The 16233-nt window shown below is 46.7% G+C and overlaps 1 protein-coding gene across 1 annotated transcript; it reads right to left on the bottom strand.

Annotated features, from left to right (window-relative positions):
• Positions 1-974: 974 nt before the first annotated feature.
• Positions 975-4022, bottom strand: LOC142568636 (uncharacterized). Its single transcript, XM_075678506.1, has 5 exons — positions 3648-4022; positions 2972-3071; positions 2702-2877; positions 2314-2585; positions 975-2222 (listed from the first exon to the last, which is right to left on the bottom strand). Exons 1-5 carry the CDS (start codon positions 3877-3879, stop codon positions 1497-1499), a joined length of 1506 nt encoding a protein of 501 aa, XP_075534621.1. The 5' UTR covers positions 3880-4022; the 3' UTR covers positions 975-1496.
• Positions 4023-16233: the final 12211 nt, after the last annotated feature.

Raw genomic sequence — 16233 nt, forward strand, 5'->3', positions numbered from 1 at the left:
GACATCCACTACAAACCCCTCGCTGTCCCTGCTGAAAAGGTTATGCTACCCTGAAGATGTGCAGTTCTCCAGTCCACAGACTGCGTGGGGAAAGGATAATGAGCAGAAAGCCACCAAAACTTATGCAGCTGCATCGAAAAATGTGCACATTAATTTTCAATATAATCAGGCTGGACTTCACATCTGCACCGAAAATCCATTTCTGGCTGCAACCCCCGATGGTGTGGTTAGCTGTGATTGCTGCGGTCGGGGGGTGGTGGAGGTGAAGTGCCCATACAACAGCAGAGAAGAGCCTGTCAGGAGTTATGCAGAGTCCAATACATCGTGTCTTCAGATTGTAGACAACAAAGTGATGTTGAGGACTGATCACAGTTACTATTATCAGGTCCAAATGCAGATTTACGTGTGCAAGGTAAAGTACTGTGATTTTGTAGTTTGGACATTGAAGGATTGTATCGTTCTTCGAATCTATGAAGACTCGCAGTTCTGCAAGAATATGCTGCAACGTTGTACCCTATACTTCAAGCTTGCGATTCTGCCTGAACTGTGCTATCATTACTGGACAGATAACCTTAAAGAAGGACCACAAGAGGCTAGCGATGAAGACTCAGTGCCACCCGATGAGGTGTACTGTGTATGTGGCGGTCCCGAATCGGGCAGAATGGTCATGTGCGACAGCAAGACATGCAAGCGTGTTTGGTTTCACTACGAGTGTGTTAACCTAAAGAGAGCTCCGAAGAAAAAAACTTGGTACTGCCCAGAGTGCACAGTAGGAAGGCCTAATTTGCATACAGTGGCTGACAAGCCTGCCCCTTCTAGATTAGTGAAATGGCAAACTGTGAACATAAAAAACGCGGAGGCTTTGGTATGCACAGTGCGTAACAATTTCACTGTGTAATGTTATTCTGTATGCATACCTGTACGAAAAAACAAAAGCAAATTGAAATTTTTTTATTTACATCAATTCAGTGAGTGTACTTGTAGCACCCTGTAACTCAAGAAAGGCAGTCGCCGGTATCAGACGAAACAAACATTGATACACAGCTAGGTCACAACAAATTCCGAGTTTCTACGTTCAACGGACAAAAACATAAATTGAATCAACATCCTTGCAGAGTTCAAGAATATTCCATTCCATCCTAGCTAACTCCAGGAAGATATGCACTTGACGTCTGAGACAAACTCAGCACGTACTGGTGGGCGAGTTGGTATTTTCATGTTTACAACGAAGGCACGAAAGACGACGACATGGGGCAACCACAAAGGTGCACTAACAACTGAACGTTTTATTTCTTGACACAGGAACAAATAGCTGCTGCCAAGGGTTTTCCTGTGTCGAGAAATAAAATGTTCATTTGCTATTGTGCCTATGTGGTTATCCTGTGTTGTCTTCCTTCGTCCGTCGTGAACAAGTCAGACAAATCCAAGAACATACTACCTCAGATTCTTCTGCAGAAGCATGTCGATATGTGCGCATGCATGACAAGAGCGCGAGTTCAGCCAAATGGGACGGTTGAGCTGTTCATGTTGCATAATGCTGCACAAACAAAAACCATCTTGTCGAGCACTGTTGGTCCATTTTCTTCACCAGTGAGCACTTCCGCAGGCAGTGTGTGCTTGAGGATTCTGTACTTATTTCGTACGAGCCCAATTACCCTCTCTACATGGATCCTCACGTTGGCTATTTTGCGAGTCTTCTCCACATCCATGGGCGAAAGTTGCTGTTTGCCCTTAGTGAAGGCAGGCATGGCTAACTTGGCACAGTGCATAGCAACACTGTCGGCAATTGTGAAGCCTCGGTCGGCTAGAACAACATCCCTAGGCAAGAGGTTGTTCAAAATGCCACACTTTTCTGCAATAACCTTATCACTTGTCCGCCCACACCAGCCTTTGGAAACAAACGTGACTACACCTTGCGGTGCAATGCCCATCAAATATTTTACAGTGTTGTGACTTTTATAGTTGGACCATGTGTGCGACCGGGCCAGCATAGATGAAGGCCGCTCAATGAAAACCTCAAAACAGTCTATAACAACTGCAAGCTCCACGCCGAATGATTTGCGAAAAGTCATGGGCATAGTTGCTCGGAGAGTCTCCCGGTCAGGCCACTGGACAGCTCGGGAGAGCCGAACATAGGCCACGTCCAGCCACTTGTTCACAATCCTTGACACTGTAGACTGCGACACGTGAAACCTGCAAATAACAAGTACACCTATTAGCAACTTTCATCAAACGAAAGCTAAACACAAGGTAGTACCTGTAGGCCAAATCTTGTAGAGGAGTGTTGAGTCGCAGGCGCATCAGAAATATGACCATTTCTTGAAATGCTGTCAGAGAGTTACGGCTCGTGTGCGTTGTGCCTTCCTTTAGTAAGTTGAACAGCACAAGCAGGAGGGCAAAGTTGGGCAGCCCAGTGTAAAACTGGACCATATCCTCCCTTGTTTTCAGAATGTCTTCTGACAACAAGTGCATCCTGAGCTCCTGTTTTGCATCTCGAAGCTCTGAAAGAAGGTGCCTGTTTTCTTCCTCCAACTGTCTGATGTGAGCCATTGTCAGTTCGGTCACATGACTGAAGTCGGCCTTCCCTGAAAAGATGCAGATATGCGTGATCCTAGCACCAGGAATTCCTTCTAGACAAAATGCATTTCTTTCCACTGCTTAAACCTACACAACTACTGGTGATAAGCACTCTGGGACGTACCTCTATTTTTACAGACTTCGACAGGAACCTGTGGCTGTTCTGGTTCTTGACCATCAGCAGATGAAAGTGCGTCTTCTGTAATCACTATGCCATCTTCAACTGTTGTGTTTGGGCTCACTTGGCATTCTTTCAGAGGGCTGGCTCTTCTTTCTGAGCGTCTTTGCTTTCTCCTGTATCTGAAAATAAACGTGGCCCATTCCTGCTGAACGCATAACGAACTTCAGCATACACACTTATTTACCTAGCGCCTGAAAAAGTAAGGGCATTTACCGGGATGCCAAACCTTCAGAGTCCACACTTTTTCCATGTCCTAAATGAAGTGATGGTGCCCAGTCTGGGTCTGCCTCAGCCATTGCATATGCTGGTCGACCTGCAAAAAATAAAACTATCAACCTTTCAAAAAATGAATGTCAAACTGTTTCTTGTGTGATGTGGATTTACATGCACAGCACAGTAGTGGGCTCTAGGCTTTCACTAGAAATTCTTTATCGAGGTTTTTGTTTTACTTTTGGCGCAGAACACTCGTTTTGCGCCTCGTATTTTCGGAAATCCAGCCGCATAGAACGCGAGACCCACAGATCACCAGCAGAGCTGTTTTAGTGGCTCGTCAACAGCAGCTGATTCAGAACGACGTACGCTTTTAAACGGAACGCGTTTTCTTTTCCAGCTTGCATATGCGCGCACAGCACTGTTCAAAGAATAATTTTGTAGTACCCGCTACCTTCGCTTGAGCTTATTTTCTTCTGGCAACAAAGTACAAAAGAGAACGATCATTCCAGCCCAGAAAACTGCAGTAGAGGCTGACTGTGTTGGGTTGAGGCGGTCGCGCGAATGTTGAGACATTCGCTGACCCTAGAACCGTCAACGCGACGACACCGCTACGCTGGGCGTCATTAAAAGTATATTGAAATTGAAATAACGCTCATTCTGAGATATCAGCGCTTACCTGAAATGAAGTGCTTGCCGCACACTCGGTAATGGTTTGCTGAGTCGTCCAAGTCCTTGCGGTTGATTCGACGAAGCCACTCTGTTCTCCTTCGAGCAGTCGTCTCTTCGGTTTTCTTACATTGGTTTTTCACAACCTTGGGTAGTGAAAAAAAGCCGACCTGCGCGACATTTTCGTCGCCGCGCCTCTTTTTTGTGTGGTTCTTGCAACCAAACACAACGCAGTTCACCATTCTCGCGTATGCAGCAGGTCGACGCCGCCGAAATGGGAAATATGCATAGCTAGTATTTACACTCACTGCAAAAGACACGAACGAACTGCGAACGCGTTGCTGAGACCGTTGGCAGATGCTGGCACACTTGAACGACGAGTCGCTGCCGAGGTGAACTCGCAAATCAGAAAACATGCCTTCTTTACACGACCTACCCGAAAGGAAACCCCGCACGGACCGTAAGCATGGCGGACAAGCCGAAACGACGCTGGCGCCCTCTGGGGGATCAGTCCCAGTGCATACCTCCTATAGATACGGTATCTGCGCGCCTGATCAGGCAAAAGCCTTATCGCGTGTCGCCTAACGAGCGCAAGATAATCGGGGAACAAGTGAGTGACATGACGAAAAATGGGATAATACAAGAGTCCTCGAGTCCTTGGGCAGCTCCGGTCATACTCGTCAGAAAGAATGACGGTAACTAGAGATTTTGCTTCGATTATCGAAGATTAAACGCCGTGACTAAGAAGGATGTCTACCCGCTGCCCCGGATTGATGATGCAATTGATTGCCTTCATTCGGCCTCTTATTTTTCTTCTGTGGACCTGTGCTCAGGATATTGGCAAATCCCGATACACCCGGCAGACAAGGAGAAAACAGCCACCATTTTGTTACAAGCACGGGGAAAAGGGGTTTATTTAGGCGTGCGAGAGCAGGAACGGCAGGCAACGAACGACAGGAATGGTCGCTGCACAGTCTTCATTCTCCTCGTCCCTTCTCTTCTTGATCCCAGCGTCCCTTTCACGTGCTTGGGCGTAACAATACCAGAGCTTGCTTAAAGAAATAGGTTGCACGTCGTGGCCCGTGCGAAAATCGACTTATCCCATCCTTTCCACTTTTGTGCATTTTCACGTAACACCTCTGGTTGTTTTTTCCAATAAGGCTCGTTATCAGAGTAGTACTGCAGGCGTACTACTAAGTGTTTTGTCGGTGTTTCTTGCCATTTAATGTTCAAAAACATCCTTGGTGCGACGTCCCATTTCCCATGCCAGAAACCAACGCACTTGTCCCAGTTTACTGAACTACCACTTGCTTGACAGAAACTTTTAACAGCATTGACAGTATGCATTATACTTTCATGATCAACGCAGAAAACTGCAATGTCATCAGCGTAAGCAAGAAGGCTTACCTCGGCTTGATGTAATTGAAATCCACGTATCACGTTGTTCCTAATTACGCTTAGACAAAAGGGCTCAATATATATGCAAAAAAGAAGCGGTGATAATGGGCACCCTTGTCTGACTGAGTGCTGTACTGGTATGTATTCACCTACTGATTTGTTTAATGTCAATCTGGTCGTACATCCGGCGTAAGCCATCCGCACATCTTCCCTGATCACATTGCCTATATTCACATATTCAAGTATAGATAGAAGCAGATCGTGCGGCACGCGGTCGAATGCCTTCTCAAGGTCAACTTGCAGCATAGCGACACTGAGTTGCATTGCGTCACAGCATTCAAGGATTGATCGTGCTATGTGTATATTTGTCATAATTGTCCTTCCTTTTATTCCGCACATTTTATGTGGACCGGCTTAATCTTTCATTGCTGTCTGCAACTTGTTAGCCAATACTTTCATTATTATATTATAGTCTATATTTGTCAGGCTAATCGGCTTATACGATGTGACCTTACGTAATTTTATTGGGTCTTCAGTTTTTGGTATTAGGACCGTGTGTGCTGACAAAAAGAACGACGGTAGATGTTTGTTCGCATAAGCCTCGTTGTATACTTCAGTCAAAACAGGCACGATAACACCCTTAAACGCCTTGTACAATGCAGCGCTTAAGCGATCCGGTCCCGGCGATTTGCCATTATTTAAATGGTCAATCGCATTCATAACTTCCTCCAGTATTATGGGCACTTCTAATATTTCCTTAGTTTCATCATCTAATGTTGGCATCAATGACATGAAGCATTTTTTAAATCTATCAGTGTCAACTTGGCTACGAGAAAACAATACTTTGTAATATTCCAAATAAACAACTTGCTACTGTTTCTTTGTTGGTAGACAGTGACCCATTATGTTCTATTTCTGTTATTCCATTTTGGGAAGCATATATTTTGTGAAAGCGGCAGCATGGCGGAAGCGCTTACCAGTTTCCTACTGCTTACGCAGGTTGGTGCTCTCGAAACTTTTTGTAAGACACCGTGTTCTGTCATGCCGGTTCCGCCCCAAGTGCTGTTTTCTATGTTTGCATCACGGTCGCATTCGAAAAGAATGCAGCCGACACGGCAGTGTGTTGTTTTTCGTAGTTCAGCACTTTATTTGCTGCTTTTATTGCTGTGTGGCGGTGATATTGAAGTTAACCCAGGGCCAACTGATGCGCAATTTTAAAAGATCCTAGATGGTCAAAATAAAATATGTCGAAGTTAAATTCTATCGAAGAAAAACAAAACCAATTGACCCTAGATGTCACAGACTTGAAGGCTCGTATTTTTTCGCTAGAAGTTAAGATTGGCAAAGTCGATGACGTACGCAATGCTGTCGCAAGAATGGCAGACCAACAACAGGGTGATCGTGCTACACTGATCGCCTTCACCCAAAAGATTGACGATATCGAGAACAGGCAAAGGAGGAACAATCTGGTCTTCCGCGGGTTGGATGATTCATCCCCGAAAGAGACAGCAGCCGAATCTGAAGAACTTATTGCAGAATTATGCAGAAGCAGGCTTGGCGTCACAGGCCTGAACATTGATAGTGCGCATCGTATAGGGACATATACGACAGGGAAGCCACGTCCAGTCATAGCAAAATTTTGTTCCTATAAATCCCGTCAGTCGGCGCTGTTGAACGCTTACAAACTCAAAGGCACCAGTTATAACATATCTGAAGATTTTTCCCAATCTGTCAGGGACAAAAGAAAGAAGCTATGGGACTATGCGAAGTTGAACAAGCGGGAAGGGGACAAGGCTGTTTTGAAGCATGATACGCTTTACCTGCGGGGAAAGCGCTTTCGGCTCGCTGGGGCAACAGGAGATGTAGTTCAGCAGTGACCTTCGCATAAGCATACAACAGGATTGCCTCTCAGGGTTCTAATTATAAATTGCAGGAGCATAAAGAATAAAATTGACAAATTTCAATGTCTGCTACATACCCTACAGCCCACGGTAGTGTTGGGCACCGAGTCATGGCTGGATTCTTCGGTTTTCGATTCTGAAATTTTTCCGGCAAGCTACCAGTGTTTTCGGCGTGATAGAAATTATCATGGTGGAGGTGTCTTTATTCTTATAAATAGTAGAATACATTGCTTTCATGTAGCAAGCCCACTACTTGATATCGAGGCAGTTTTTTGTAAGATTCGGCTGGTAAATGGAAAAAGCATGGTGTTCGGCTCCTACTACCGTCCACCAAGCGCGTCGTATGAGCAGTTCATCAAACTTTCTGACTTTTTGGAGTGTTTGAAAAATGACCGTGTCTTGATCGGAGGGGACTTTAACCTACCTGAAATTGACTGGTCGTGTGCAGTTCCCAGGAATTCTGTTAGTGGTTGTTTGTACTCCTCGTTTTTTGATCTAATGGACACTCATGCATTTGAACAATATGTCCTGAGTGCATCGCGTGATGATGGTACTGGCCATGTCTTGGACTTGCTGTTGTGTAATGGGTCTGGTATTGTATCAGACGTTCATGCACTAACTGGATTGAGCGACCATAATATTTTTATTGCTGACATTAGTGTTACAAATGTGCCAATAGTGAAAAAACCACCTAGAAAAGTGTTCTTGTATAGTAAGGCTGATTACTGTTCTATAAATCAGTCGTTAAATTCGTACTTCCCAACGTTTGACACATTAGCGGATGATTTGAACGTTGAACAGTTGTGGGAAAGCTTTAAAGAAAAGCTCTTCTTCGAGATAAATTCGTTCCAACTCGGATGCTTTCATCTAAACATGATAAAGATAAACCGTGGTTTCGGCAGGAACAGCGCATCTTGCTGCGCAGGGTGCGGAGGGTATACTTAAAGTATAAAAAACACAGGTCCCTGGCAAACTTATCCAAACTAAAGAGGCTAAAGCTTGATTTTGAGAACTCAGCCAAGTCGGCTAAGGAATCTTATTTTGCTCGTCTTGGGGAACGGTTGGTAGAAGATCCCAAAGAATTTTGGAAGTATATTCGGCATAGTGGACAGAACGACACTTCTGTCCCTCCTCTTGAATACTTAGGCACGGTACATGATGATGACAAGCGCAAAGTTGAAGCATTTGGTAGTTATTTTTCTTCTGTATTTAGTAATCGCCAGTTTCGGATTGTAAGTCTCGATTTTTCGCTATGCAATGAAGAAATGCCCGAAGTTGAGTTTGCTTTGGAAGGTGTACGCAAGCTATTAGAAAATGTTTCTCCCAGAAAGGCGAATGGACCAGACGATATAGCAGCAGCAATGCTTAGTAGTTGTTGTGATTCGTTATGCCTGTATTTAGGCCGTCTTTTCCAAAAATGTTTAGACATGGGTGCCGTACCTTCCGACTGGAAATTGGCAAATGTCGTGCCTGTACACAAAAGTGGGCCTAAGAACTGCATTGAGAACTACAGACCGGTGTCTTTGACTAGTATTACATGTAAAATAATGGAACACGTTATATATAGTTGTATTATGTCACATCTAGTTAAAAATATTCTATTAAACGCAAACCAACATGGATTTTGGCAGGGTTTTTCTTGTACACGCAGCTTGTAGAATTCACTCATGATTTGGCTCAAGCAATAGACAAAAGGCAGATAATTGATTGCACCTTTCTAGATTTTCGTAAAGCATTTGACGTTGTGGCTCACGAGCTACTTATTAGCAAATTACACGCCTACAAGTTGCACAAAAAGGTAATTGCATCGGTATCGGAATATATTTCACATAGACAACAGTCTGTGATTCTCAATGGCATCTCCTCTGATCTTGCTGCAGTGACCTCTGGAGTACCCCAAGGCTCTGTGTTGGGGCCCCTCTTATTTTTATTATATATAAATGATATTACTAGTGGTATTACGTCATCTTTCAGGATGTTTGCAGACGACTGCTTAGTATATCGGGTTATTGATAGTGATTCCGATTTTTATTCACTTCAGAGTGATTTAGACAAACTTTCAACTTGGTGTGCGAAATGGGAAATGTCACTTAATGTTTCAAAATGTTTAAACATCACCTTTACAAGGACACATTCATACAAGACATACGAGTACAAATTAAATAGCGTTACTCTAAGCAGGGTTACGGAATGTAAATACTTGGGAGTTTGGTTTACCTCGGATTTACGGTGGAACAGGCATGTACAGGAGGTAAGAAAGAAGGCGGCACGAAAGTTGGCCTTCCTCCGTCAGAATTTTTGCCGATTACCTAGTAAATTGAAAGAACAGCTGTATTTTACTAACGTACGTTCGGTACTTGAGTACGCTTGTATATGCTGGGATCCTTATACGTGTCAGTTAGTCGATTTACTTGAAAAAATTCAGAATAGGGCGGTTTGATTCGTCCTTGGTAATTATGACAAGAACCTCAGTATTACCGAAAGCAAGCGCAGACTTCATTGGCAAGATCTAAAGGATAGAAGAAAGTGCCTCAGACTCAAATTTTTTCACAGTGTTTACTATTCTAAAGTAGGCCTCGACAGGAACAAATATATTAAATTACCATCGTACATTTCCCGTAGAAGAGACCATGCCTTGAAACTCCATGAATTTCCTTTTAAGGCTGATACCTTAAGGGTTATGAATTTTTTTACAGGACCACGAGGGAGTGGAATGCTCTCCCGTCAAATATTGTTGGTATACAATGTAATGAAACGTTTTACCGCGCTTTGTGTGTTGAAATGAGTGACAACTGATGTATATATGTATGTATACCCCCCTGCTGTAATGCCTTCTAAGGCCCCGACGCAGGTACTCAATAAATAAATAAATAAATAAATAAATAAATAAATAAATAAATAAATAAATAAATAAATAAATAAATAAATAAATTCTTTTCGACTCCCAAGGCACGTTTTGTTGGCATTTCTCCTGTGCACCATTTTTCAGCTCTGGCTCGAATCAATGCTCCATTGTATTGCTCTTGGTCTATCAGCTCAAGTTTTTGCTTTATGCTTATTATGTCTTCTAAGAAATAACCGGGTTGTATACTTTCCGCTTCCAATAATTGCTTCAGATTCCGTCCAAGAAGGGACTCGAATTCCTTTGTCGCGTGACTTAAAACACTGGCCCTTTCAAGTGCTTTCAATTTAATTGTTTCCTTACAAACTTCCCATTTATGTCCCCAACTATGTAAGTTTTGAGTTGTTGTTTTATCTATATGGCCTTGAGAAACTGCTCACAAAACTCGTCGTCATTCAGCAAGTTTGCATTAAATTTCCAGAGATCCCAGGAAATTTCTTTGTTATTTGTTTTTTCTTTTCCAACACGGAAAGAAACCAAACAATGATCACTAAATGTAACAGGTTTGACTCGATAATCTCGACACGACTGAATTAGTTCAGCCGACACGTACACTCTGTCAAGTCTAGCATGGCTCGCACCCTGAAAGTTGGTAAAGGTTGCCGCTTTTCTGCCGCAAGGACATTCACCCACGTCTTCTAGATGAAATTTTGCAGTCAAGTCTTTCAAAACAGCAGTACTTGCATCATTGTGTTTCCCACTGGTTTTGTCACGTTCCGTACAGACACAATTGAAATCTCCTGCCAGGATTTCGCATTTCAAATACGTCTCAATTTCTTCAAAAAAAAAAAGCTTTCGCTCTTGAGCCTGAGTTGGTGCATAAAGACAAATTACTCGCCAATTTTCTGTTAACAGGGAAAAGTCAGATACATTGAAACGGCCTGACTCACAGATAGTCACCGACTGCACCAAGACTCTGCCGAATTAACAAAATGCACCTCGAAGACCTTCCCTCCGCATGGGCAGCACACACGTTATAGCGTCTCGCGAAAGGACGCACCATACGCTCTGTCTGATCCTCTCTCTCTACTTTGGTCTCCTGAATGGCTACAATATAAAAATCGTGCTCCGTTACGAGGCGGTAAAGTTGGTTTTGCCGCCTCTTGGCGCTAAGCCCTCGGACGTTAAGTGTTGCAATATTTATCGACCTCTCTAAGGACTCCATATTGGTGAGTGACACCAGACCGAGCCTACGGTGCTCCCCTCACAGACCTAAAGCCCCTCCATCCACGCCCCACCGCCGCTTTCTTAAGTAGCGACAACCTCCTTTTCCCCTCACACCAAATCCGGTTCCGGCATTTCCGCTTCCGGCATTTCCGGTTCCGGCATGTCCGGTTTTAAGATTTCCGGTTCCGGCGTCTACGCTTCCTGGAGTTGCGCTGCGAGAATTTCCACTGTGATTGCAGACGATGGTGAGACGCCCGTGCTTAGCAGCCGGTGCTAATTTGAGTAGCTCGCTCTAGCCATTCTACCAAGCGTCATTCGTGTGCATCTACGTGCTTGTTTGCGTACGCTGCGCCCGCACGCTTTGCCTGTCGTCCCCTTTCTCTGACAAAGTGCGGATAGCCCTGGGCTGGGGCACAACACACGAACATAATTCGCCGTACACATCTGCTCGCGTCACAACACTAACACAATTCGCCGTACACCTTTGCACGCGTTACAACACGCGCGCACGCACCAATTCACTGCACACCTCCGCTCATATCGCACAAGAAAAGCACACTTGTTTTCACCATGTCAATGAATGCCCTCCACGCAAATTTGAACTTGTTATATTTCATAGCTTCACGTCATTGCAGTTCTTCACGCAGTGCACGCATTTGGGACGTTCGTTACCTTCGATCTGCCGTACGAGACAAGTTCAACCTCAGAATCAACAGCATAAACTCTATGCGTCTGCCGTACAAATTGGCGTCGCGAACTCCTTCACTAATGTCCCTCCATACGTGCTGGCTGGAGGGAATATATGCTTCAAATCAAGAAGAATTCAAAGGGGACAAGCTGTTGTATTCCGCTGAAGTAGTAGTTTGCGGTCGCTGTTTTCCATATACACGAAAAACGGGAGCGGTCTCCAAGCACCCAGGCACTACGTTTCACTGTACGTTGTCTCTCGTGGCACAACCCGTCGCAGGTTGACGCGAAGCAGCGAACACGACCAGATCGCCGATTACAATAGGCGGTGGTTCTTGGATGGAATCGCATTAACAGTTTCAACCGCAGCTGGTGCAATTAAAGCCTCTCCGTAGACGCGAAAGTAAACAACGCTAAAAAAGATAGTGTCACTTCCACTCGGAACAGGAAGCTGAAGCTACGTAAGTTCCGCTTGACGCCGGAAGCTGAGGGGATGAGTGGGATAGGAGCGTGGAGGAGGAGGGTAGGTTGGCGGTACTTAACCTGGTCGGCGGTGGCGCGTGGATGTAGGGGCTTTACACAGACCTTGCCTTGTGTCAACCCACAGTCCAGTCGACGCTCAGGGCGTCGACTTGCCACCGCCGCGTGTAAGCGACGCCGACCGCTGATGGCTGGTGGCCACACGAGGCTTTTTGGTTCCAGGCTCGGTCCCACGCCTCTCCGTTCCTCGTAGCCGGGTGTCTTGAGAATCTGTACTTGCTTTGTTGAGTCGGCACTTCGTGGGGGGTGTTGCCTCGGCGTCCATTGGAGCCTCGTCCGTCGAATCACTGTCTTCGAGCGTCGCAACGGCCTCGCTTACTGCGGTCTTGAGTTCAGCTGTTTTCTCACCACTCCCGCACGCACTTAGTGGCAGCTGCTTTCCTAAAAAGTGGGTTTCAGAAAGGCGCTCTGCCGAACCTTCTTCGTACTTTCCTGTCGAAGCGTCTTCGACAGTGGCGTCTCCTGCCCGAGCGTCTGCAGCCTTGTTCTCTTGCGAACCTGCAGAGCTGGTGGACTGCGGCCGCGTCGCAGATAGACGCCACCATCCCAGCCACGCTCTCCGCTCCCTCTTCGTCCATGAGCATCTCGCTCCGGTCTGCTTCACCGCCTACGCTTGCAACTCTGGCGTACGAGTGAGTACAATTAGCCTGCTCGTGCCCGAACGCTCGACAAGCAACGCACCTGGGCATTCGGCATTCACGTCGGATGAGTTCAGTATTGTGACAACGAAGGCATAACGGGGCACGTCCAGGCACAATCACTAGCGCAGTGCCGCTACCAAGACGCATCCGATGTGGGATGCGATCTGGTGTGACACCATCACTCAGCAAAAGACGCACTAGACGAGTCGTTGACTCGGCGCCCTCAAAGCCCTCGGCCTTCCACCGATTACTGATGACTTCCTTTGTCTCGCCATACTCTCGGAAGGCTCGTCGAATGGTCTCAGAGGTGACGTCGAACGCGACCCCAATGTAACCTAATGCTGAGTTCTTGCAGCCCTGGATCAATGAAGAGGCATGGCCAGTTCTTCACCAGTAGCGGTCCGGCGTCTAGCAGCGTCTGCTTTGCCTCATCTGTCTTCATGTTCAGCAGCCACACGTGCGAAATTTGGTATGCACCAATTCCACCTACTTGCTGAATTACTCCAGCATCCTTCAAGGGCTTCCGGAAGTCGTCGAGTCTATAAGGCCGTCCAGTGACGTCGCAGTGCAATACAATTGCGCACCTTTGTCCTTCACCTGTTGGTAACGGAGGCAAGATGACACGGTAATCCTTGGGCAACGCAGAACACGGGCACGGAGCAAGAAATATTTAGGAGTGGAAACTCCGCTGTTTGCGGCGACCAGTAAAGGTCACAAGCCCGCGGATATATTTTCATGCTGGCGGCACCTGGCGGCATGGGAAGAAATTACCGCCGTGTCGGTTGCCAGGGCAACCGGTTGAGCGTGTTGCTCCCGTTCGGCCGCGCGCGCCTGACTTCTACCACGGTGTGGCCGGAGCTGCCGGAGCCACCGAGCCGCCTGCCGGGCGCTGCTCTTTAACGCGATAGCGTTGAGGAGCTCGTGTCGCAGAAAAGCCGGTGTCGTCGGCGTCGGCGTCCGCGGCGTTGGCCGTGAGCGATAAATCACGGCAGGCACTTCATAAAAAAAATTGCAGGACGCTTAAGCTTCGCCTTCAAGAGTGGAACGCGACAGCGTTCCCGTCGACCCGCCAAGGGGTGTAAGACAAAGGGCTACGGCGCAGCGACTACGCGCCCCGCGTCGGACGCGGTGAGCGTCGAGCAACGCAGCGTTCGGCGCGACAACGAAATGTGCGCCTGAGCAAGCGACGCACGCCTGAGCCTTAGAAACAGCTCGTTTCTAAGGCAACACCGCGTTCACTAGAGGCGCTTTTGTACCGCTTTGAAGCATCGAACTCGTGGCTCAATGGTAACGTCTCCGTCTCACACTCCAGAGACCCTGGTTCGATTCCCACCCAGCCCATCTTGGAAGTTGCTTTTTATTTATGGAGTGCCTGCCGTGATTTATCGCTCACGGCCAACGGCGCGGACACCGACGCCGACGACACCGGCTTTTCTGCGACACGAGCTCCTTAACGCTATCGTGTAAATAAAAAGCAACTTCCAAGATGGGCTGGGTGGGAATCGAACCAGGGTCTCCGGAGTGTGAGACGGAGACGTTACCATTGAGCCACGAGTTTTTTTTCTTTATTTTCATTGAGCCACGAGTTCGATGCTTCAAAGCGGTACAAAAGCGCCTCTAGTGAACGCGGTGTTGCCTTAGAAACGAGCTGTTTCTAAGGCTCAGGCGTGCGTCGCTTGCTCAGGCGCACATTTCGTTGTCGCGCCGAACGCTGCGTTGCTCGACGCTCACCGCGTCCGATGCGGGGCGCGTAGTCGCTGCGCCGTAACCCTCTGTCTTACACCCCTTGGCGGGTCGACGGGAACGCTGTCGCGTTCCACTCTTGAAGGCGAAGCTTAAGCGTCCTGCAATTTTTTTTTATGCGAAGCATACTAGCCATAGAGTTACTATACTGACTCTAGAGGATAAGCTACACATAGGGCCCATGCATTGAAAACGGGAACCGCAAGAGCGCCGCCATGTTGCTACGCGCCGAGGTTGCCAGCTCCTGAGACGCTTGCTAGACTTGGTGACAGTAGTCAGTTTTAATCCGGCAACCGTAGCAGCGTAGCAGCATGGCGTCTCGCTTGTAGTGACGTGATGTGTGCGTGCAGCCGTGTGTTTGGGCTTTATAAGTTGGTTTTTTATTCTATGTTGCGGGACGGTGTGGGTGTGGTCCATGTTGGCCGTAGAGGTGGCAGTTGATGTAACCGAAGGATGATCTTGTTGAAGTTCCGGCGGTATGCGGTTTTCAGCGGTCACGCCTGTTGCAGGAGTGTCACTCGACGAGGTTATGAGCTCGAAGCTGTGGTCAAATTCCTCGTTGGCATTCCGTAATTCTCTTCGCACGGGCGCGGTATGTTGCAAAAGCCGCTTTCGCGATCTATCGTCGCGACGATAGATCGTTTTTTTTATTATTATAAGTACTGATCCAGCTGCAGGGCACATGTGACCGACAAACGGAAGTCTCAGGAGAGCACCTGAGATTATAATAAAGCAGGCGGCGCAGGAACTCCAGGGCACCCAAGGGACAGTGGGGGGATCAAAGCTCGAAGCAGAACGGTATGTACGTTGTGGCCGCCGAGGCAGGTGTGTGCCAGGGAGTGTTCGCACGGACAGCTCCCCTGGCACGCGCAGCAGTGCCTCGCAAGGTCGAGATACCTTAAAGGCACCTGCGCCCATGATCTTTCTTTTGCCTCAGTGCAGGGGGCACTATTAACGAGAATAATATGGAGGGCATCCGGTGCAGTCGCGAATGCGTCATGGCAAATGTAGCTCGCGTCGCCTGGCGTGTGTAGTAATATCACAGTTGGTTGTATGAACTTTATGCATAATACGGTTTGCTACGGTACCTTAACGGAATGGGTCTAGAGGACGGTGGGAGCGCACTTTTTCGTACCGCCCTAATCCTATACCCCCCACTACAAACACACACACATACCCCCTTTTTTATGTATACATTCAATTCCTTGCCATGACGGATCATAGACTCCTTTATTTTTGAAAAATAGAGGAGGCTGTGGACGGATTGACCAGTTCAAGTTGTCAACTTGTCACTAACTGCCATAGGAATCACTGTAATAAACACAATTCCACGATTGGATTGTTTACTTTCATTTTTTGTTGTAACACTGAGGACTATACATAGAACTTTATTTTGTATATGTGAGAGAAGTATGTGGATATCACGAGCTTAAGCCAATGTGCGATACACAGACAAAGCAGCTGCTACAACATGAACTGCATTGAGGACCACACAACACATACGTAATTAAAGGTGGAAAATATAGGGGCAAGCTTCAAAATACGCTCTGTAATACTGCAAAATATAACATATATTGTATGTGTACAATAAATGTTCAAAAAAACAATGCATCAATG

This window comes from Dermacentor variabilis, unplaced genomic scaffold, assembly GCF_050947875.1.
Source record: "Dermacentor variabilis isolate Ectoservices unplaced genomic scaffold, ASM5094787v1 scaffold_24, whole genome shotgun sequence".
Classification (NCBI taxonomy): Eukaryota; Metazoa; Arthropoda; class Arachnida; order Ixodida; family Ixodidae; genus Dermacentor; species Dermacentor variabilis.

Bases quoted from the DNA above. Each gene is read 5' to 3' on its own strand.
- LOC142568636 (XM_075678506.1), bottom strand. From the start codon at position 3,879: ATGGTGAACTGCGTTGTGTTTGGTTGCAAGAACCACACAAAAAAGAGG. The intron at 2,586-2,701 runs GTACGTCCCAGA...GCATCTTTTCAG, and splicing joins CGAAGTCTGTAAAAATAGAG to GGAAGGCCGACTTCAGTCAT. The intron at 2,223-2,313 runs GTCATATTTCTG...GTTTGATGAAAG, and splicing joins TGACAGCATTTCAAGAAATG to TTGCTAATAGGTGTACTTGT.